Source organism: Meriones unguiculatus, chromosome X (assembly GCF_030254825.1).
Source record: "Meriones unguiculatus strain TT.TT164.6M chromosome X, Bangor_MerUng_6.1, whole genome shotgun sequence".
Taxonomy (NCBI): Eukaryota; Metazoa; Chordata; class Mammalia; order Rodentia; family Muridae; genus Meriones; species Meriones unguiculatus.
In genome coordinates this window covers 16,606,703-16,630,336 of record NC_083369.1, presented here as the reverse complement: position 1 = coordinate 16,630,336, position 23,634 = coordinate 16,606,703, and the positions used below count along the sequence as shown (strand labels likewise).

The 23,634-nt window shown below is 39.0% G+C and overlaps 1 protein-coding gene and 1 pseudogene across 2 annotated transcripts; both read right to left on the bottom strand.

The window, feature by feature from the left end:
* Window positions 1-1,292: 1,292 nt before the first annotated feature.
* Window positions 1,293-5,239, bottom strand: LOC110542957 (uncharacterized; annotated as a pseudogene).
* Rlim (ring finger protein, LIM domain interacting) lies at window positions 1,293-23,443 on the bottom strand. Of its 2 annotated transcripts, none has more exons than XM_060375271.1 (5): window positions 23,216-23,443; window positions 21,352-21,413; window positions 10,431-10,620; window positions 9,399-9,482; window positions 1,293-8,108 (listed from the first exon to the last, which is right to left on the bottom strand). In XM_060375271.1, the coding sequence occupies exons 3-5, from the start codon at window positions 10,594-10,596 to the stop codon at window positions 6,532-6,534; spliced, it is 1,827 nt and encodes a 608-aa protein (XP_060231254.1). In that variant the 5' UTR covers window positions 10,597-10,620; window positions 21,352-21,413; window positions 23,216-23,443; the 3' UTR covers window positions 1,293-6,531. The 2 variants fall into 2 exon arrangements, with proteins under 2 accessions (XP_060231254.1, XP_060231255.1); XM_060375272.1 differs by having other exon boundaries at window positions 21,352-21,408.
* Window positions 23,444-23,634: the final 191 nt, after the last annotated feature.

The following is a 23,634-nucleotide window of genomic DNA, read 5'->3' as shown; positions in this document are numbered from 1 at the left end:
CTGAAATACAGAAGAGCTTAGAGATTTGAGTGGAGCATTGAAGGGAATAGGGGTGAACAAGGGCTTATCTGAATTTCCAGTTTCCTCAGCTAACAGTTGGTAGCCACATTGCTTTCATCTACATCCTAAGCATTGTTTTAGGAAGAGTGGGACTTCAAGTCTCTGAAATTGCTGTGTCTCACCGGCTGGCTCATGACTACGGTACATCTATAGTACGTGGTAACTACTATATTGCCTAGTACAGTTTTAGACTGAGAATTAAAGTGGGCATGATGCAAATGGTGTTGTTTTATAATATGACCTCTGACTATGCACACACACCTTTTCTGCTATCCATAGAACATCAAAAATAAATAAGCTTTTTTTTTTTAAGGATCATGTGTATAGGTAGGTCATGATGATGAGTTTGGAAGAACACCTTGTGATGCAGGTCTATAATCAGAGCTACTCAGAGGCTAAGTCAAAAGAATCACAAATTCAAGGCCACCCTGGGAAATGGTGTCAACATTAAAAAAATACTAAAAGGTCTGGGTAGTCAAGCTCAGCACTAGCATGAACTCAACAGCCCAATTTCTAACAATTAATCACCATACACTAAAACCCCTAGAAAGTAATGTGGCAAAGGGTCAACTTTACCAAAACTGTTCTGAGGAAGTAAAACACTGCCAGCCTAAGGTGTGTAAACAGGAAATTCTACCAACCTATCAGAGTGTGAAGGTGTGCTTGGAAAGAGCCATCTGAATGAAGGACGTAAACATTGCAGAGGGGGCTGGAGAGATGGCTTAGTGGTTAAGAGCACCCTCTGCTCTTTCAAAGGACCTGGGTTTAATTCCTAGCATTCACGTCAGCTCACAACTGTCTGTAATGCCAGTTCCAAGGGATCTGACACCTTCACATAAAAAAATAAAAGAGTTAAAAAAAAAAACAAACAACATTTCAGAGATGGGATGGAAGCAGATACCGAATAAGCACACATACACAACCATTCTGTCCAGGCAAGTCAAGCAAGGCAGCAGTCAGGGGAGGAACAGCAAAGACACATCTATTTCAAATGTTGCTCATTTCCCAGATTCTTGGAATATACTTTCACCTTTATGTATCAAGGATTAAGCTATTCCACTACAGACAAAAAAAGAGGCCAAATAACAAAACCAGTGCCTGTCTGCCCACACCCAGAGCAAGTGAGGTCAACAGAACCAAGGTTGCAAAATTGTCTGTGTGACTCATTTAAAGCACCAGAACCTTGATTAATACCCACCTTTTAAACCCCAAGGATGAAAAAGCACAAATGATTACTTCATGCATTTTATTGATAGTCTATATTTTAAGTCTGCGGTATGACATTGAACATAGGGAAAAAGCTTCTTCCTAAAAGATAGCTATTAATAATCAAACCAGATTTAATGACTGACCTTTGAAGGTCTTGTTCTGCATTAAACAAGTTAAATCTTAGCAGGTGTCAAGCACTGTACCAAATGTTGGGTACATTCTCAAAATTTAACACAGGGCTTCCCAACCAGGAGTTGGCTGGATTGGATTCTGGAGAAGGGTGTTCCATTCAGGTTTAAATGGTAAGGAAAGAAGAAACCAGACAAAGCAAGCCAAATTCACTCCCCCACCCCGCCTTTGTGCTCCTGTTGCTTTTGAAAATGTTTCCCAGAGGTCGGGAAGCCCTGGTATGACAATCACTTTAGTCTTTACGCAGTATGCACAGAGTCTTACAGGCTTTACAGAGCTCTTCGGGATTGCTGCCCAGTTCTTTGCAGGAACCCAAGTAAATATCTATGCCAAAGCATCTTTTCATGGGAGAAGACAGACATAGGTCCATAACACAGCCAACTGTGAACCTACTCTACTGGACCCCACAGGGCCCTATACCTTTAAAAAAAAAAGCAACTATCAAGAGGTAAAATCCAAATGCTGGACAGTTTACGTATGTAGAAACCAACCTGCTAAAAAAATGTGAGTAACAGGGCACTGAACAGAGTTAAGGCTGCACAGCCGACTTGACTATATCTTGGAACTGGAAACAATCTTTAAGAACTGAGAAAAAAAAAATCTTGAAACAAGGCACAGTGGTATGACAGGGTTCACTTTCACTGCCCATCTCTAGGTAGCTAGCTGCTTTACCCAAATGTCTACAAAGCAGCTGTGGGACTTCAGCAAACAAAGTCTTGCTGGGTAACGCTGACATACATCCATAATCCAAGCAACCAGGAGGATCACTAATTCCAGGCCAGCCTGGGGTACAAAAATGAAACCCTCTCAAAATGACCCAACACAAAAAAGTCCCATGTACCCCACTGTAATTCTGAGTGGTTGACAACTTCTTAAGATTTGAATCCAGACATGTATATACACATGAAAAAAAATCATAAAACTGATACTTAAAATCCCTGGTAGTAGTTTTATTCTAAGCTGTAGGTATTTAGATACGAACTATGGTGACTTAGATGAGGCCACCCACTTCCTGAAGTGTTGGATAGTCTATTTTAGAAACACCCCAGTGAAGGTAAAGGAATCTTAATTTCCAGAGAGCTGAACTGGGTTTGGTGACAAGTACCTGCGTTCCCAATATTCAGGAGACAGAGGCATAAGGCCTGCCACAAATTTGAAGCCAGCCAGGTACACAGAGTTCCAGGCTAGCTAAGAGTGCACAGCAAGACCCCACCTCAAAAAAGGAATTCAGAATGCTAAAAAAAAAATGTAAAGGGCAGATATTGAGCTCACAGCTGTTTTTATTTGTTTAAAATGTGACTTAGAAATAACTCTTACCTCAGACTTTGCACTTTTAACTTCCCAAGCATGATACATCAATATACATTTAAAAATAATTTTTTTAAAATAACCATTTGCTAGTTAAGTCAATTACAACACTGTTACTGGGCATCAAACATACTGACCTGTACTAAAGGAGGAAAAAAGACATCTTCACATGTGCCTTCACCACCCCGTTACAAAGGTACAGAAAGAATACTCCAGACAGTGACAATCAGAACAGTCTTAAAAGATTAACAAAAAACTCAAGTGCCCTGCAAAGGTGGCTTCCATGTACTGTGTATTTTTGGTAAGACATGTGACAGGAAAGCCAGTCAGAAAACAAAAACAAAAACCATTAAACAAATCAACTAAGGCAGATTACAATTTTTTTTTTCACAAAAGAATTAAGAGTATACTACATCTGTTAAAAAAAAAATGCCAACCACAAGGTGCCACTGTATTCTAGCAAAACTGTCATTTTGCAACATTGACCGCTTTATCATGTGGGTATTTGGAGAACTGACTATAGAAGCTGGTGGTTAAATACAAAAGCATGCTAAATGCTAACCCTTCATAAACATAAGACATCAACAAAAGCAGAGAATACTTGGCACAGAAATGAAGTTTCCCCAAGAGAGGGGAAAAAAAGAACAATAATAATAGTAACAATAAAACCCCATTGCTTAAGATAACAGAGCTAAGCTGTTTCCTAGCTTGGATGGATTCTAACAATTGTGTCCCTAAAGACTGTATCTCCTGACACTAGCTTCTTTCTCAATCTGTTCCAACACTAGTGAGTGAGCTCCTCCTTCTCCCCACCAATGACATCTCCATTAACATGGAGGTACAACTAACATGTTCTTTTCAGAGAAAATGTTCCAAATTCCCATCATAGCTCTCTTCTATGTTAATGTGAGTAGTCTGCCATTTTTTAACTTGTTCAATTTTGTTTTCAGCACTAATACATCTCAACATTGTAAGCTGTGTGGAATAAAACAAAACACTGTAAACCTTTACACTAGTAAGTGGATTAAAAAACATTTGAAATATTCAAGGAAAATCAGGCTTTAGTACTTTCCCCTATGCTTTGAAAAAATGTAATCTCCCAACACTATTACTGCATGAAGTTCAAAGTAGGTCTTAAAGACAGAACCTTTCTATTAATAAAGAAAAAGTGCAAAGATACAAAGTGAAATGTAAAAGCCTTTCGCAAGAAAATATTCCCTCAAGAGTAAGTGTTTGGACACTGGTGAGGAAAAAGATTTCTGTTCCTAGTACACCTGACACCTATACGAACCACCTTATTTTTAACATCTGCAACACTAGTAATACAGAATAGTCATGGACTTTGTAAAATAAAAGAAGTACTCCCACTAAAAAATGCTTGTATTCATCCTACACAACCCAATGGATATGAGTGCTATTTGAAAGGGCACACACGCATGTCAAACATGTGCGTTCTACTGAAGGCTAAAAATGTAAAGACTGATTTCCAGTGTTTTTTGAATAGCTTCAACATCTATATTAATAACCAGCATCCTGCTTGAGTTACCTCTGACTTTAACACTTCACAAATGAGTAATATGTTTGGGGAGGTTAGGGAGGTGCCTATTGTCAGTAACTGTTTAGAATGTGCTGCAGCTGTTTTTGAGCTATAAAAAAAATGAACAACCCTAAAATGGAGCATTTTACTAACAGGAAAATGGACTTGTGTTTTTAGCTAATCAGGATTATCCTGCAGATCTGAAAACCATAGAAAGGTGACAGGGAGGCTCACAAATATAAAGGAACCCTGACTTTTGTTTGGACATTTTTCCTTGCAAGAGCAGTACATATCCTTTGTAAACAACTACCCTATTTACAATTTAATTTCTTTGATACTTAAGTAGGATTGAAAGCCAGAAGACAACATGAAAGAATGAACTTTGAAATAATCTTTACTGCTAAGGCCGTATCAGTGAGGGTAAATAGGTAATTCCTAAAGCAGATCTGTGTAAAAATTTTCTAGAGTACTGGACTAATGGGGGTAGTTAGCTCATTTGTTAAAGGTCAAGGATGTGTGTGTTCTGTCCAGCTTCTCTTCTGGCCTGTTAAGCTTTCCCCAGAGATTTTAAAATCTGCTCCACAACCAGACTAATCTTAACCCCAATCAGCTTCAAAAGAAATATGAGGCAAGAGGACTGGGGTTAATAAAAGCTATTATTATTATTATTATTATTATTAAAAACAACAATAAAGTGCTTGTCCATAGATGGGAACCAGCCATTTCATCTTTAAATATGAGGCAACACAGCTAAATTTGAATTCAAATATGACTCACTTTCAAGAAAAGATAAATCTCTCAATTCAATAGGTCTCTAAATGTGGTCTGTTAGATCTGCGAGACATAGCAATAAAATATCAACAAGTGTGCACTAGTACCTTACATGATAAATCTTGAAAGCAAGCAAATCCGAGCCTTTTCCAATAGCACACCCATCTGTACCAACTGAAATCCTTACTTTAAAATTGGTTTAAAAATCTATTTCCTCCACTTTTTTTCTTTAAGGAGCAGATTGTAAAACATCAATTTAACTTTTGTGAAGTGGTAGTGGGTTTTTTTTTCCATACACCAAAGAAAGCTTTGCCAAATTTACTGATCTTCCGAGTCACCTATTCAACTAGAATACTGGGTCAAGTGCTGTGGCTTTCACCATATTAAACCAGTTCATGTCTACATTACTGTCTTCATGCAAAAGTTCCATTCTTTAGTGTTCTTCTTTACCCTCACCTATTACTTCCTGCCTAATCCAAGTTAAAACATATGGTCTTCACTGGTCTTTAATGCAGTTTGATTCTGCACGATCCTTTTCATGTCAAAAGTAACTGTTCACAAATACATTAAATGTAGATATGTTCTGCTCTTGACATCTACACACTTACAAAAGCAGTTTTGTACTTTGTTCGGTGTGTTTGTTTTACTATGCTGGCTCACAAAAAGCGGTTCTCATTTCTAAGCATGGTACTTTACAATTTTGAATGCATTAATACAACAGTGCATTGGAAAAGTACTGAGCCTCTACAAAATAGCTTTACATTTTTAAACAAATGAATGTGATTTTTTTTTTCACTTACACAAGCATAAGCTTTTTAATATTTCCACAAGATAAATATTTCAATTAAACTATAAGTTCACTCTATTGTGTGCCACAGTGATGGGCTTAGGACAGTTAATACACTTAGAAGATCCTAACTGTTTAGTGTTATTTACACTGATATGTCCATCATCACCTAAATCTGGAAGGTGAACAAACAATATTCAGAATGTGAATGAATTTGTATCAATTAATAACTGGGAATGGTATAGTTTTAATTAATCACTTCCAAAACATAATGGAACTTAGTCTTGAGTGGGAATTTTCTTCATGCCTTTCTTATGGCCTGGGAAACTTTAAAAATAGATCAACATGATATAGAAAGGAGCCACTGCTAAGGCAGACCTTAAGATAACAAAGAAAAAGCTGACAAGTGTACATGGGTAAAATTATCAGTAACAGGTTAGCAATTTATCTGGTACCAAAATCAAACGTTTAAGTCCTGAAACGTTGCTTTTAAAATATTCTTTCCATCCTGAAAGAGAAACTAGAGAAAAGACATGGTTCTAAAAGAAAGCAATGACTCAATTCAGGTTGTGACTTTATATTTAAGCACCACTCAAAAAGTGGAGATAAAGCAAGTGATTTCTGTTTGCCTGTCACTATTACAGCTATATAGCTGAGAGTTTTGTTCTCATTACACAACACTTTCTCTGTTCCCGGAAGATAAGACTGCCCTGCGACAAATGGGACAGGTGGAATTCTCTGATAACCAGCGGTCGATGCAGTGGACGTGGTACTCATGGGAGCAAGGTAGTTTACGAAGTTTGTTGCCTTCTGTATATTCTGTAATGCAAACACTACACGTCTTCAATGCATCGTTTTCACCGAAATTTCTCATTGCCAAGTTGTCGATCTGTTCTTTGGTGAGTCCTCTAGGTTGGTCATCATCGTCCTCATTTAAGAGAAAAAACTGTGCCAGACTAAGGAATGGCAAGGAGCCACTTTCATCAAATGCCACTGGGGCCCTATGTCGACCATCTCTTCTGGAGCCTGATGGGCCAGATGAGCTTCCTTCATTACTGCCTTCGAACATCTCTGAGCTACTTTCTGAACTTTCACCACTGGAACTGGGGCTAGGGCTGGAGCTGAAACCCAAACCAGAGCTGTTACCACCACCAGAGCTCCCTCTTCCATTCCGTGACTCTATTCTCTCCGTATTTCGACCAGGGACTGAGGCACTAGGCTCTGAATCACTGTCACTGTACATAAAGTAGCTTAGCTCACCAAAACCTGTCATTATCTGCCTTAACATGGTTTGAATGGCAACAGATGTAGTTTCACTTAATCCAGTATTTAATATTCTACGAATGGGGATCCTGATAGTACTGACATAGGTTCTCACACCTGCACGTTCAGAACGTGAGAAAGTGCGTCTAAAACCTCCACGTTCACTTTCGTAAGTGACTGTGTTGTTTGGAGTCTGAGATCTGGACCGAGTTCTGCTAGCTATGCTATCTCTCTGCCGGTATTCTCCAGGACGAACTCTTCTTACTTGAAGATCAAGGACTATGGTTGGAGGTCTTTGTCCAGATCCTGCGGATTCACCATTGCTACCTGTGTCTGATGAACTTGTTCCTTGAGAGGCATTTCTTGACCCAGAAGCGGCGAAAAGACCTCTACCTAGCAACTCAGGTCCAGTTATCTGTTGTCTCAAAGTCACGTGGTGCCGGGTTCGAGAACTTCCTTCAGTCTCATTTCCCAAAGGGTGTTCAAAACTCTGGGAGGAGATACTATGATGAGATCTTCGTGGAAGTTCGCTTGTTGGATGTAGAGGTGATCTACTTCTTTCAGCTCTTGCTCTAGTTCTTCGGTGTTCCGGGCTGCGGCTTCTTGCCCTCCTCTGACCTCTGGTGAATGGCACTTCTGTTAATGCTTCAGATGAATTGCGTTCTGACCTAGATGGTCTGGTAGATATTGATTCCGATGTGGGATTTTCCATTTGCCTTTGGCTGCTGTTTTCCATGTTTTCTACACTAAGACGTCGAGTAGATGGTTCATTTTCATTCTCTGGAGTTTGGCTTCCATTATTACGGTTAACATTTATCTCTAAACTGAATCTGAAATCACCACTGTTTGGATTTGTCCGGCTCACTGCCCTCCAGGACTGGTTTCCTCTCTGACCACTTCTTGTTGTATTTCCAGTCTGTCTGACAGAGTTAAGCCAATCTATTATAGAATCACCGTTGGACACATCATCTGAAGTGTCTCCACCTGTTTAAAGTGAGGGAGAGAAAGGAACTACAAAAATTAGGACACTCAGAAGCAACATTAAAGAATTTTGCAATTCTGAACAAATTTTACATTTACGGATTTTACGCTGTATGCCCCAGTGATTTTTTACTTTCAGAGTGGATCTAAAGGAAGTTGTTTTCACTCTTTCAGGAATCTAGAATAGTACTTCTCAACCTGCGGGCTACGACCCCCTCAGCGGGGTGGGGAGGTGTCAAACACCCTTTCGCACCTGCAGATCAGATATGTACGTTATGATTCCTAACTAACTATGATTAGTAACTGTAACTAAAATTACACTTACGAAATAGTAACAAAAATAATTTTATGGCTGGCGTCACCACAACATGACCTGTGTTAAAGGTCCACAGCATTAGGAAAGGTGAGAACCACTGCTCTCACTGCTGTGAGACTGTGGGCAGACAACATGGATTTTCCAGGTCACCGTCTAAACAAAAATCAAACTACATAATCCACATAAACTACCTAGGAGGGCTTGTGTTGGTATTTTGGTTCCAATTATATTTCTACATTACTGCATCTAGGAGCCTAGCCTAAGCGTCTTTGATACCATGAAGTTGTTTTAAAATATAATATTGTATCCATCGCAAACATATAAACAAGGTTAATGGTTTATAATTGCTTATTTGTCAATATCAAGATTTTCAACTATCATGAAACTAAAGACCATATCAACTGAACGGTCTGAACTAGTGTAACAGCACACCTAACAGTATGTTCACAAACTAAACTACTACCATAGCTCCTAGGTTACAGCCAAATCCCCTATTTCTTGCAGAGAGGGAAGCACCAAGCCCCAACACACCTGCCTTCTGCCTGCTTGATACTAATATCAAACCCTCATCAGCTGTGTCAACTGAACATGTCTCCAGTCATTGCTAATGCCCCACAAGAGGAACAAACATCCAGTTGAAAGCCGCTAGGGCTGACAAAGCGGCATTTCTTTTTACTGATAAAGCCACTTCTATAAATAAAGAATTAAACTAGAGAACATTTCAATGGATGTAGAAAGCCAAGGGGAGGAAAATCTCATTTAAACTGGTTACTTCTCACTGTTGCCCAATTAACACCAACAATTTAAAGGTGAGACAGAAAACAGGAATGCTGACATGCTCACCAAATATCAAGAATATGCCACCTCTCTGAGCACCAAATTAATTCGTGGCATTTCTGGATAATCTTTGGAAGACATTTACTATTATGAAGTTCCTATCATTCCATCCTTTACCCACCTCCCCAAACAAAACATACCTCGATTTTCATCTGAGCTCTGCGGTGGTGGGCCCTCTTTGATTTGTTGGAGTCTTCTGAGCAACTCTTCTTCAGTACTTTCACCTGCAAATTGAGCAGTTTTTTTTTTTCTCCAAGTTACAAATGAAAATCAGTAAGTCGGTTCCTTTTTTCTATCCAAATGATTCTTTTTAAAGAAGGGTCCATCCTAGCTGATTTCAAATTTAAGAGACCCCTGCTTTTGCCTCCTATGCAGCTAGGATTAGTATGTAAAGTTTGGCCTTGTTCACTGCGCTTTCAACTGAGTGACTTGCCAGAAACTACACTGAATAACAGCAGGGCCAGAACTGCAGTTAAGACATTCTAATTAAAGTTGAGCACTGTTTGCTCAAAATGCTCCACCTAAGTCTTGATAAAAACCTTCCCTTTGAAAATTAACAAAATCAGCTGGGTGGTGGTGGTACATGACTTTAATCCCAGCGCCTGGGAGGCAGAAGCAAATGAATCTCTTCAGTTTTGAGGTCAACCTGGCTCACATAGTGAGTTCCAGGATCCAGGGCTACAAAGAGAAACCCTCTCTCGAAAAACAAAACAAAACAAAAATTAACAAAATCACCTACAGGTTAGCAAAAATAGACGGAGCTCTAGGATCAAATGAGACCTTATCTGAATGAAAGACTAAGGGCAAAATTCTAGCTGCTAACTTTGTAGGGTTATAGTTGGGACGTATTCAGAGAATCAGAGAAACTAAAAGTTATGTCTGAGAAACCAAGTCCCATTCGTCATTTTGTACCTGGATTCACAGCTAGCTAAATTGTCCAGTGAAATTCCATCCCATCCATTTCACTAAACATTTACATTGTAATTAAAAAAGTTACAAACATCTCTGACGGGATTATTCCAATTATTATGAAAGAACAAAATCAGGTAATATAGAAGCAAACACATTAGGCATTTTGTATAAGTATTTTTTCATCAACTCAAAGCCATTAAAAAACAAGCTGTTAAGACCTCAGCAACTTCCACATATAACTTCAATTACATGTAGCTCACCTGGCGTGCCTAGCAAATTGTTGTCTCTCATAAGTCTGTAATCTTCTTCACTCAGATTATTTACAAATTGATAGAACGCTTCTTCCCGATCCAATCGATCCATCTGACTTCTGCGTTGTGCTGCAGATTGGTCATTTCCTTTGTCGTTAGAATCTGAGCTTTCCATCTTAATGAACAAGTTGAAAATTAACTAGAAAGAGAAGGCACAATTTGAAAACAGACACCGTTAAGCACTCCATAGTTTTATTTACATGGAAATCCAGTATAGAGGTGAATTTTAAGAAAGATGAATGAAATTAACAGAAAAACAACAGTTGCACTAGGAAGACTACGTCAGGGAGTGCTTGGGCCATATTCAAAACATGTCCTATTTTTTTAATCTAAAAAGGGTTTTTACATTGAGGTGCTAGAAACTGAACCCAGGGCCTTGCCTGCATGCATGCATCCCACTATGAGGACACACATCCAGCTCCTGGGTTTTATAGTTTTTTGATCTCTGTGGGGTCCATCTTTCTCCTGCCTGAGCCTCCTGAGTGCTGGGCTTACAAAAAGTGTGCCATGAACTATGGCTACTTTCACATTAAAAAAAATGTTTGTGCTGTATGAAAAATAGGAAATACACACTTTGGTATTCATAGTCTTACTGGAGCATGGCCAAATACACTTGTGTCATGATGGCCAAACTGAGTAATTGTGACAGACTGCAAGTCATTCCCTCACTGCTTTGCACTGCTGCTCTCTGCACTTCCAGCTACCTCAATGCAACTTCAACTTGATAACATTTCAAGTATGGAATGTGTATCATCTGGGACTTTTAAAAACCTACAAGTACACATTCGTGGTGACTGAAAAACACACATTGATCATCACACATAAAGGCATAGCAGAGGCTTCCTAGTTTTCACCAGATCAGATGACAAAGGCTGCACTTAGGCGGATACTATCAATGTGCTAAAGTAGTACAAAACTAGACTAATCTACTTGTCAAAATACTTCCAAAACAGGAAATCTATGTTCTTCAATTTAGAAAAGCCAAGGTGAAAGATTTTATCTAAAACATTTCTTTAGGAAAAAAAAAAATCACACATTGGAATAGTTTTCAGCTATTAAAAAATGAAGTTATGAAATTCACAAATCACTGGACAGAGCTGGAAAAATTCAACCCGAGTGACACAACCCAGACTCCAAGAAAAAAAAACTACTGTATGTTTTCTCTTATATGTGGATGTTATCTTTCAAACCCTCGATAGGCACGTTACAATTCATATAATGAGAGGTTAAGTGTCAAGTGAGAGACTGGGGAGAGTTTTTTTTGTTTGTTTGTTTGTTTTTTGGTTTTTTTTTTGCCTCTTAAGTGCTGGAAAAGGTATGCACCACCACTGCCCAGCCAATTTTTTTTTTCAATTAAAACTTAAAAAAAAAAAAAACAAAATTGAGGATTTAACCAGAACTTTTCTAATAGCCCATTTTTTTTCCTGAGCAAAGAAAGCTATTTTACCAATGGTAAATAAAATTTTGTTTAAGGGCACAAATCTGTACAAAGGAAATTAGCTTATTAGCCTTCTGTTTGATATTGTTTAATAGAGTTACATAAGAAGTTGATGGTACTAGGGAGAACGCCATTGACTAGTGACAAATACAACTGAGAGTATTCAGGTGTTTCTTAACCCAAGTCAAGTGCTGATTAACTGTACAGTCCTATGAACAGTCTAAATGAAACAACAGGAGATAATATAACTTCGTAATATAGGCCAGGCTCTCCTGGAAATATCAATCTTTCTGAATGACAGAATTTGAGGTTTTAAAAGAAGTCGAGTGAAACAATTAATTCAGTATGACCTAAAGCAGATCTGTGCTGAGTAGGGGGAAAAAAAAAACCTGGTTGGGCTATTTATAAAGTTTTATGAAAATGCAAGATAGTTAAAGCCTCTGGTTACCTATTTATTTTTTTCAACAAGTACTCTGAGGAAAATATGAGAATCCATCCGGGTAACTTGATAATGTCTCATAATGAATAACAGAACAAACAATGCTTACATGTGGGAAAAAAAGTAAAGTCACTGTGACAGTAAGGAATATTGGCTCACAGGCTTATCAAGGGCATGAGAGCTATATTTCCTTGATGCCTAGCAGATGTAGGAACTCCAATGAAAGTTCCAAAGTGCAAAGTGAACTTCCTTATTTTAAATTCATGCACTATGGCTGGATCAATGGCTCAGTGATTAGGTGCACTGGCTACAGCCTTGTCTACAAAGAGTTTCAGGATTGCCAGGGTTATACAGAGAAACTGTCTCAAATTCCTTCCCCCTAAAAGAGCACCAGCTACTCTAGCAGATGACCCAAATTCCAAGCATCAACATGACGGCTCACAACCACCTGTAACTCCATCTCTAGGGGATCTGACATTTTCTTCCTAGCTTCCACAGGCACCAAGCAATCACTTTGTACACTCACACACATGCAGGCAATAAATAAATAAATAACCTACACACATAAAAATTCATATAGTATATAGTTGAGGAGCTTCTATTTAGCCTTCAAGGGGAAATAAAAACTCATGCTAATGATATACTAAAAGGTATACATGGGAATTGAATCTCTATGAGATGAATGGTACCATTAAAATCAAGAGACTGGCACATACATGGAGAAAGGCATTTTCAAAGATAAAATATTCACAAACCCTGACCCCCAAGTCTACAAATGACACATAAATGAAGATCAAGTCAATAAGGTACACTAACTTCAAACTTGAGAAAAGCAAAATATTGCTCCCTAAAAAAATGTCATTCTTCTCATTGTTTATCTTGTATTAGGTGACAATGTAATCAATGATTAAATATTGAGATTTATCAACAAAAACTTTATCAGCCCAACCATGAAGGCACAAGCTTGTAATCTCAGATACTGAGGAGATCGAGGACAAAGGATGTTTTGGCTATCTCTTTAAGACAAGGTTTCATGTAGCACAGGCTGACCTCACACTTTGGATCCTTTTGATTCCATGAGCCAAGTATTATAGAAATAAGCGTGTGCTACCATGCCTGGCTTTGAGAATATAGGCTTTTGAATTCCTGGCTAGCTTGGGAAATATAGCTAAGACCTCATCTCAAAAACAAAATCTCCCAAGAGAGAAAGAAAGAGGAGGAAGATGACTTTTCTAGAATTTTGTTTTTCTTTTTCATCTAGGGTTCACATGCTGAAATCCTAACCCTCAAGGTTATAGTATTAGGAAGTAAGGATTAGTATGCTCTAAGAAACCCTCAGGGAGCTACCTTGACATTTTCATCAACAAGAATACACTGAAAAAAATGAAGTCAACCCTCACCAGACATCAAGCTGCCCAGACCTCAATTCTGACTACCAGCTTCTTTAACTCTGTAAGCTTCTATTGTTTATAAACTACATAGCTTAGGGCATTCTATTATAGTAGCCCAAACCAACAGATAGTATGAAAATTTAAATTTGCGGAAAGTTCTGTAATTTATCCCACTCCACATATGTAACAATGTACCAGAATCATCATAAATCAGTCCTAAAAGGAAAAAAAAAAAAACCTGCTCAGTATAGTAGCTCACACTTGTAATCATAATACTTGAAAGACCAAGACAAGAATTCAAAGAGAGCAAGATACAGGGACTCTGTCTCAAATAAAAAAAATAAAAAACCTTATTCCAGATTAAAAAAAAAAAAAAAAAAGCACAAAGGGGCCCGTTCCTAAATTTTGTTCACTTACTTACTTGAGGAGAAACAGTCTAGAAATAGTCTCACCCAGACCTGCATTCTATTTCCTTTAGACCACTATTCTTACTGTTTAAGTCACTAAGATGAACATGGCACGGATGGCAGGTAAGGCCATATTTTCAGTTTCCTAGTCTCATCAATAAGAATCTTTATTTTTTATAGAAATTTCTGACAAGTATTTTAATAACTTGCCACTGTGAGTCACATAAGTCACATGAGTCAAGAAGTATACACAAACATAACAAACAACACAACCTGCCATTTTCCTAAAAGTAACACAAACTGGTATTGGTAGTGGTAGCAATAGCTATGTTTTTAAAAAACAGAAAAGCACAAAGGAAAAAAAAAACAAGACCCTCAAGCCTTAATTTCCTAAAAAAAAAAAAAAAAAAACCACCACTAACATTTAATTAACATTCTTAAAGTAGTCAATGTTCTGGACACTAAAGTTAGGACAAAATCTACTTGTTGAAAAATCAGTAAACAAATCTGAAAATAACTGCCAGTTGAATAGGTTTTAAAAATTTAAATCTTCCAAAGATGGCAAAAACATCTGATAAATTCTGATAGTTGAAGGCTGTGAACCTAAGATTAGAGAAAACTCGCATGCCAATGACAGAACAGTGGCAGTCTTAAGAACAGCATCCAGAAGCTTAAACCTGGAAGAAGCAGAAACTCTAAGACAAAATGGAGAAGATTTAAAAAACAGTATCTGAACTCAGTGGGTTGGCACACATATATAATCCAAGCACCTAGGAGGCAGAGACACATGGGTCTCTGTGAGTTTGAGGCCAGCCTAGTTTACATAGGCCAGCTAGGGTAGCACCTATGTGTTCTCAGTAAGTAGACAATGAGGATGGGCTAAAATAAAAATGAAAAAAGTATTAGTTTACATACTATATCAAAGGTATTAAGGCTAATAAATAAAGTACAACAAATGTAGAGAGAGGGCAAGGCATGGCAGTGCAGATCTTTAATCCCAGCCCCAAAGAGGCAGACGGATCTGCGTGAATTCAAGGCCAGTCTGCTCTACAGAGTGAGCCCCAGTCTACCCAGGGAGATCCGAATAAAAAAAAAAAGAAAGGAAGAGGAGGAACAGAAAGAGAAAGTGGGGAGAGGAATGAGGAAGGGAACAGAAAGCCACCTTCAAATAGAGAATATAACCAGTATCAAACTAGAGCCAAGAGTTGACAAAAATAGGGACACCAATATTTCTGTTTTTAAATACAAACAGCATAACAAAACTGCCCAAAATCAGATGCAATCAGGACCTTAAAGGAAGCAAACTACCTGAATCTGTAGAGTCACACCATGTAGAAGTTAGAACAGACTGAATTTAAAAGACCCTCTTCAACTAAAATGTCATCAAGTACAAGTTATGTTTCCCCCTGATCTGAGAATAGGGTACTACTGAGCTATATGTTCCAATGACACAAAATTCTACCACTTTTTTGGCAAAGTTTCAAAAGAGAACAAAAAGACCAGCTCCAAAATCCTTTTACTCCCATAATGACATGCTGCTCTAGATTTCCATGACACCCATCATATATCTGAGAAATCTCTCCACATTATTTCTTCAGCATACTTTTACTCCAAAATGCAAGCAAACAGCAAGGTGCTTGCTAAGGTAGTGGCTTCCATCAAAGAAAGTCTGTTCCTTGTAGTTATTTGGGGGACAGGGGAAATAAAATCTGATTTGGCTCATTCCCTCCTTGTGTCCCAACTCTCTTTTCTGCTTTAATTCTGCACTGACTAAGAGTGGAGTAAATTACGATTACAGCACTGGGAAGACACATCCACCCTGAAGGGTCAGTCACATGGTAAGTTGCAGCTGCAAGGAGGACCCGGAACCTGAGGGAACTGCTTATTATTTTGAAAGAAAAGGAAATCCTGAATGCAAGCAGTGGTCTCAATGCCTGGTAAACTAATTTTACTCTTGAATTCTCAACAAGTCTGGTGTTTCAAAGCTGTCTTGCATTGACTGTGGCATAAAATGAAGAAAGGTAATAAACTTAAGTCACAAGCTCTACCCAGCAGACAGAATAACCAAAAATCCAGATTTTTCTCTACTTTAGTATGAAATAAAAATGTTTTCAAGAATGGCCTTTCAGACATATGTTATAAAAGGAATTGCAATACATTTCCAGTTGAACTAGTAACAGATAAAAAGAGGGCTGGGCTTATTGCTCAGTAGCAGAGTGCTTGCCTCTGTGTGAAATCCTAATTTTCTAAGGTTAGTAAAGATTGGAACAAGCCACCCACCCCTGGACTCCTTCCACATCACCAGAGTCTTTATCATCTCATTCTCAAGTTTAATATTCATGACACAGATGATACATTTGTACACATGACTAGCTTCAGTCATTTAAAAATAATTACTTCCTTAAAAGATTACCAATAAAAGTCAACAAGAGAAAAATCCAATTACAGATCTTTTAAAACAGTTCTTCACTTAATCCTGACAATCCCATAAAGTAGAAAACCTGCCTCGATTTCACAAGTGAGAATCCTAAGAATAGGAGGGAGTGATTTGTCAAAGTCCTGTGGACAGGAGATGGTCAGCAATTAAACACAGGTCTACTGATTCCAAAGTCAATCAACTTTTCACTAAACAATTACCGATTCCCAGAACATTCCAGATTGTATGCCTTAAAATACAGTCCTTAAATCCCAATAGACATGACTCTTAACCATGGGCTTTTGTTGTGTTTGTTGTTGTTTTTTTTTTTTTTTTTTTTTTGAGACCGGGGTTCTCTACATAATAGCCTTGGCTGTCATGTAATTCACTCTGTAGACCAGGCTGGCCTCAAACTCAGAGATCCACCTGCATCTGCTTCCCAAGCGCTAGAATTACAGGCATGCGTCACCACCGCCCATCCATCCATGAGCGTTTTATGACCAGTTCTCGTACAAAAGCTTTGAAACAAGAAAATTGGTAGTGCTGAGGATTGAATCTAGGGCCTTATACATGCAAGAAAAGCAGCCCACCTCACTGAGCTACATCTTTAACATTCTTTGAGACATTTTCACTATTGACCTCCTGCCTCAGCCTCCCAAGTACCTGGGATTACAGGCCCATGTCACAAAGGTCACTGACAAAACAGTTTTTAATTGGGACACACTCTTCCAATGAGTTTATACACCTAGCCAACCAAACATTTGTACTGGCATAAACAGCCAGGTTTTCTCTTTTCTGATCTGCTCTTTGAGGGACATGGTCTCACTAGCCCTGTGTCACCGTGCTGGCTCTGTAATTTTCTTTGACAGTGCTGGAAATGGCTTGTACATATTAGGCAAATACTTTATCACTTAGTCATACCTCTCAGCTTGCATCCTATTTCTTATTAGGCTTTATTATTATTGTCAATAAACCATTAGTTCAATAATACTAACACGAAAAAAGAATAAAAATAGAAACAAAAAACAACAACCCACGTTTGTTCAACCACAGCCAAGTATGGTCATGGACCCCTTAATCTCTGCGCTCAGGGCAAGCAGATCTCCAAGTTTGAGGACATCCAGGGATACATAGTGAAACCTTGTCTTGTCTTCCCTCCCCCAAAAGGTTAAACCATGAGACAGGCCTGTGGCAAAGGTCTATAATACTACCTAATGGGAAAACTAAGGCGGGAAGATCACAAGTTTAAGGCTTGTCTGTGCTACATTTAGTTCCAGGGTAATCTAGGGAACTTCTTGAGACACGATCTCACATTACAAAATAAAAAGTAAAAGGGGTTATTTAGGGCTACAACCCACTTGCCTGGTATATATAAGCCTCTAGATTCAATCCCCAGTTCCATAAAAAATATTCAGAGTTAAACAAAATGAGCTACCAGATTTGAACTCAGGATAAAAAGTACCATCATGTACACAGATACCAAAAGCTTTAAGAAATTTTCTTAGTCAGGCAGTACTGGTGCACTGCTTTAGTCCCTGAGTCTGAGGACAGCCTGGTCTAGAGAGTGAGTTTCAGGACTGCCAGGGCTACCCACAAAGAAGTTTTCTTTGCAGAATGTTTAAATTTCATTAAATTTATAATATATAGGTGGATGGAAGGTCAGCTGTGCTTTTCTGTCATTTCTCACTTTTAAAAACATGAAGCATCCTTAAAAACCACCACCACAACAAAAATGGGCATGGTGAAACTTACCTTTAATTCCAGCACTCAGGAGGCAAAAGCAGGCAGAAAAATTCTTGAGTTCTAGGCTAGACAAGGCTACACAGTAGACCCTGTCTCAAAAATAAATCAAACCAAATCCAAGAAGAGTACTGACTTGTAGTTCACAATTCCAAATGCAAGCCTCTAAAACAACTGAACTGAAATATTGAGAACTATGTAGAAAGCTATAGGACGAAAAAGGGTGCCATGCTACCAATTTATAGGATCACATTAGTGGAAAGCCACTATGATGACTTTTCATCTCACTGAAGTCATTCAGACAGTGAATTTAATCTTCAGCCACCCATTCCATGTTCCTTTGTTTTACCTCATTAAATCAGAATTTGTTCTATAAATTCAATTTTGTATTGCTTCTTTTATTATTCCAAATAAGTTATAAAATATCCCATAGGTCTGTTTATTTTAAAAGTAAATTAATACAAAAATCATGATTAGTAGTATTGCTAGTAATCAGTAACTACAGTACTATTTCAAGATGTAAACTTTCCCATCAAGCTGAGCCCGTGTTAGACGCCTGGAATCCTAGCAGTTGGAAGGCTGAGGTAGGAAGATCATGAGTTCAAGGCTGGCCTGGGCTACATAACAAAACGCTTTTATCAAAAACCAAAGCAAAACAAAATTAAAAAAAAATTCCCCAAAATACTCTGAGGAGACAGGAGGATTTCCATGAGGTTGTTATATAATTAGCTCTAGGGCAACTTGGACTACAAAAGAGATCTTGCCTCAAAAAAGCAAAATTAAAACATATTAAAGAGGGAAGGTAGGGACTCGAATATCACCTATACCAATCACTTAATGAGGAAAAGAATTGAGGAAAACAATTTTGCTTTTCAGATCAAACATGTTGATAACTTCATTCTTTCTGAACTAGGAATAATAATTGTTGCTACACAGAAATCATGTGTGGGCCTTTAACCCTGACCTATATACTAGGAACCTTTTATGCCCGTACTTAAGTTATCATTAAACACAAGCATCTCTCCCTACCCAGAAAGAATCAATCTCATCAAACTCAAGACTGTCACAGGTTGCAACATACAGTATAATTTTTATGTAAGTGCAATTATTACCATAAAGCGCGCGCACACACACAATGTGTTGCTATCCACTATAAATATTTGTCACACACATATACTGGTGCTGTTAATGATTACTAAAAGCAAAACCTCAAGTTAAAGCATTGTAATATGAGAAATGACAATTTTCAGGTGGAAAGCCCTGTGCTGAAAAACATATACACCTATAAATGTGATATCACCTTTGGAAAAAAACCTCAGTTGAAGGGAAAGATGAACTGTTGTATACCATCTAGGAAATGTCCCTATTCAAAGCTGAGAAAAAAATTAATGAAGGAAAAAACAGAAATGGAACTATTACTATATGAGCATTGGCTATCAAAACTTCACAGTATTATAGAAATTGGGCCACAAGGATTTAGAAATGTCTGTTACTCAAAACTGTTAATGAACCACACCTACAAAAGAAAAAGTCCTCATCCTAGGCAGTGACCCAAAAATCAAGCACCTCACTGGTCTGGTTTTGACCTTATTATTTGTTCTCCACTCTATGGTAATAACCAAAGGACAGGATGCTAGTCATCAAGGTATTTTATTTCCTAGCCCTCTAGGATTAGGGGAAAACTACACATAACAATTCTATAAATACAAAATGCTCCACTTGACCTGCTCTCACTGAAAGCCTTACTACAATGTTCACCAACTAAGATACCAGCCTTACCTAACTTTTCTTTCAAAGAGTCCTGATGTTTTTGTTTGTTTGTTTGTTGTTGTTTTGTTCTTGAGATAGGGTGTCACTGGCTGGCCGGCAACTAACTCACTGTCTAGACCACACCAGTCTCAAGTTGTGATGATCCTTTGTTTGAGACCCCAAGTGCCAGGATTCCAGATGTGGGTAACCATGACAGATTCTAATTTTAAAAGTAAATCTATCAACTTACACAAGGACAATAATAGTTGAAACAGGAACTGTATAACAAAGCTTCAAATAATGCAGAGTTGCTAGATACCTCTTACGTGTTCCAGTGAGGCAAATTATTTTTGAGTAAAAGATGGTTTCTGATGCAGGTTAACTTACAGATTACCACTTTTAATTTCCACTAGCTTTCTGGTAACCATATAGCAAACAGTCATAGAAGTATTCAAGTTTGGGGACTTTAATGCAGGACAACCTAAAGGTTCCACCAAGCACTAGTTTTTAACGCACTAGTTTTTAACAAACCACCCAACCCCTTCTCAAAAACAGTTTCATCTTTAAAACAGTTAACATCCCCATGAAGGTCTGAGTGTGAAGATTATGAAATAATACCTGCCAAACACAACCTAGTACACTATACAGCTCTGGTTTCCTTGGGCCAATCCTTAGTAATATTGGTCCACTTTTAAGTGTCCTAGTTAGTGCAAGCAATTTATGTGGTAATCTTACAATGTTGATCATAATGCAAATAGTAATTCCCGTTAGAGTGGTACATACCAGTATGGCTTCTTGAGTCGCGAAGGGGAGAAAAATAAAATGGCACACACCAAATACTCATATTCTACTGAGATTTCCTTTAGTTATTCACTGAACATTTAAAAAACAATTTCTAATTTTAGCCTACTTTAAAAATAAAAGTCACAAAGCCAGGTGGTGGTGGCATATACCTTTAGTCCCAGCACTCAGGAGGTGGAGACAGGCTCTGAGTTCAAGGGTCTCTAGCCTGGTCTACAGAGCTAGTTCAAGGACAACCAGGGTTACACAGAGAAACTCCGTCTCAAAAAACCAATAATAAATAAATGTAAAACGAAAAGATAAAAGTCACATATAAAGCACACATGACTTTCAGGTACCCTTTAAATTCACAGTAAAACCTACCCTCCCTCATTATGAATGGCCCACATCAATGAACTCATTCAAACACAGAACTGTAGAACAGAACATATATTTGTAAAATGTATTCTACATTATAAATCACTAAGAGATGAAACAAAAAATAATTACCTGTCTTTTATGACATAGTACTGAAATCCAACAAACTGGATTTTAACTTTCTTCACTCTGCTCTAGGAAAAAAAAAGCGTTCATCATTCTTCCTGTTATTTATTTATCCACATTTTCTTTGAAATAAAACAAATTATTAAAAACACATGTATTTTGGTTACAGCCATCATAATCTTACCTAATTCAATGTTAGTATTAGGATATTTGAGCAACCAAGGTTAATCAGAAGTTAGATAAAAGATATACTTTAAAAGACAAGAGGCAATCTACCTTTTAATATTAGTTTGTTTAAAAAAGGCCTTCATCAGACTATTAATTATTTTCAGGTTCTAAGAGTCACTTTCAAGGACTTACTCAGTACACTACACAGCAGAAACTAAAGCAATAAAAATCACCAGGACATCTTAGGCTAGAGTGTTTGTGACCTTTTTCAGCAAGAGGAACTACTCTAAAATACTTATTTCAAAAGGTGCTTGGGTAGGTCTTTCTAGATACCTAACCTATAGTTCAGAAACTGATTTGAGGAAAAGGCCGACCTGCAATTGTGCCTGCCTCCTCTCCAGAGGACTCTGATGCGATGGAAGTTGAGTGACTTTGTAATTATGAAGCATCAAAGAAATTATTAACACCACATTTATTATTTATTCTGTCTTCAATCATCTCAACACACGGTGGTTAGTTATGATTCAAGAAATGTAGGCAACTTATTTTTAGCAAAAAAAAAAAAAAAATATATATATATATATATATATATATATATATATATATATATATATTGTGGGGCCTGCTAGGGGTTTGTGAGAATCTGATATAAATCCTTTCGCTCTCCAAAAGAAAAAAAAAAAAATAACTAGTCTGCTAGGCCTCAGACCGCCAGACTAACCTGTGGAATAAGTATGGTGAAACTGTCCAGGGAAAGAACGTGGCTCTCTCCTCCATCTTGAAATTAATCAGCATAAGGGGAAAAGGGACTGAGTATTCAGGAAGCAGAAGCCCAACCGGTTAATACTAGTTACTAAACTATGGCGTACGTGGCAGGTACCGCCTGCAGACGCCGGGACCCTTAGGGCTTTTTTTTTTTTTTGAGTGGGGGATGGGTAGGACTGTTGGCCGATGACACGGAAATTAACTTGAAAATAATCTGGCTCAATTCCCACACTTACTAGGGAAAACAATCCGCAACGTCTTTTCCCTCCGTTTTTTTTTTTTTTTTTTTAAAGAGGGGGGGAAATCCTTCCAGTAATATCTGGCCAAGGATACACCAGGGCTAAAGGAGCAAGGAAGCAAACCAAACCACATTTGTACCCGATCCTCAGGGAAGGCTGTCATCGCAGGCCCAGAGGGCAACACACTGGTAATGCCCTACAGAAGCATTCAAAATGGGCCTTTGCGAAAGCTGGGGAAACTTGAAGGCCCAGGAGTTCCCAACATCTCACTTAAGAGCACCTCCACCCCACTTCCCCAAACCCTAGCCCGATATGCGACGCAGGGGGACGACGGGGAAACTCCCGAGTAAGGAGAAGCGCTCGAGACTTAGATTCTCACGCCTGAGGCCCAGAGTCCGGGATGGCCTCCCAGGCATTCCTAGCTTTGGAAGGGCAGAGCCGCGACTTTGGGGCCAGGGCGAGGAAGTCCTCCCCAACCTCTTTCCCCTTCCTCCAGGAGCTAGGCCCCACACACCACTCAGCTAAAATGGCAGCGGCTACTACGCCACAGAGGCCCCAGCAGCCACGAGCCTGGGTCCGGGGGCCGTGCCGGCTGTCTGGGTGGCGCCAGGCCGCTCGGGCCATTTTGAGAGCCCCGGCGCATCTGCCTTGCTCCAGCCCGACATCCCATCTCTCACGGTGTCCGTGCCTCCACTTACTCGGTGTTCCGGCCAGGAGCGGACTCACTGGACTCACGGACCGCCACCGGGCTCCGCCGCGCAGCCGCCGCCGCCACCCACGCTGCTCTCTAGGTTGCTTCCGAACCCCTGCAGAGAACCCCCCTTCTAGCCCAGGCCCCGCTCGGAGACGTAGCTCAAGCAGCCATTATCTTCCCCATTGTTACCTAGCAGTGACAGGAAACGACTGCCCACAACAGGAAGTGATGGTGCCGCCTCCCGGCTTCACAGGCACAGTCCCAGACTTCTAGCCAGCCAATCCCGGTCGATTCCTCGAAAAGGCTTAGTGGGCAGAAGAGGGGACCGGTAGACTAGCGGCGAGGCGGGAGGCGGGGAGGGAAAAAAAATGCGGCTGTGACGCCCACCACGTGACAGGCCCCACCCTCCGCCATTTTGAATTG

What these genes read in the sequence shown, in the direction of transcription:
- Rlim (XM_060375271.1), bottom strand. Translation starts at nt 10,596, where the DNA reads ATGGAAAGCTCAGATTCTAACGACAAAGGAAATGACCAATCTGCAGCA. An exon ending in CAATTTGCTAGGCACGCCAG is followed by an intron (nt 9,483 to 10,430) that starts GTGAGCTACATG and finishes CTCAATTTGCAG; the next exon opens with GTGAAAGTACTGAAGAAGAG. An exon ending in GAGCTCAGATGAAAATCGAG is followed by an intron (nt 8,109 to 9,398) that starts GTATGTTTTGTT and finishes CACTTTAAACAG; the next exon opens with GTGGAGACACTTCAGATGAT.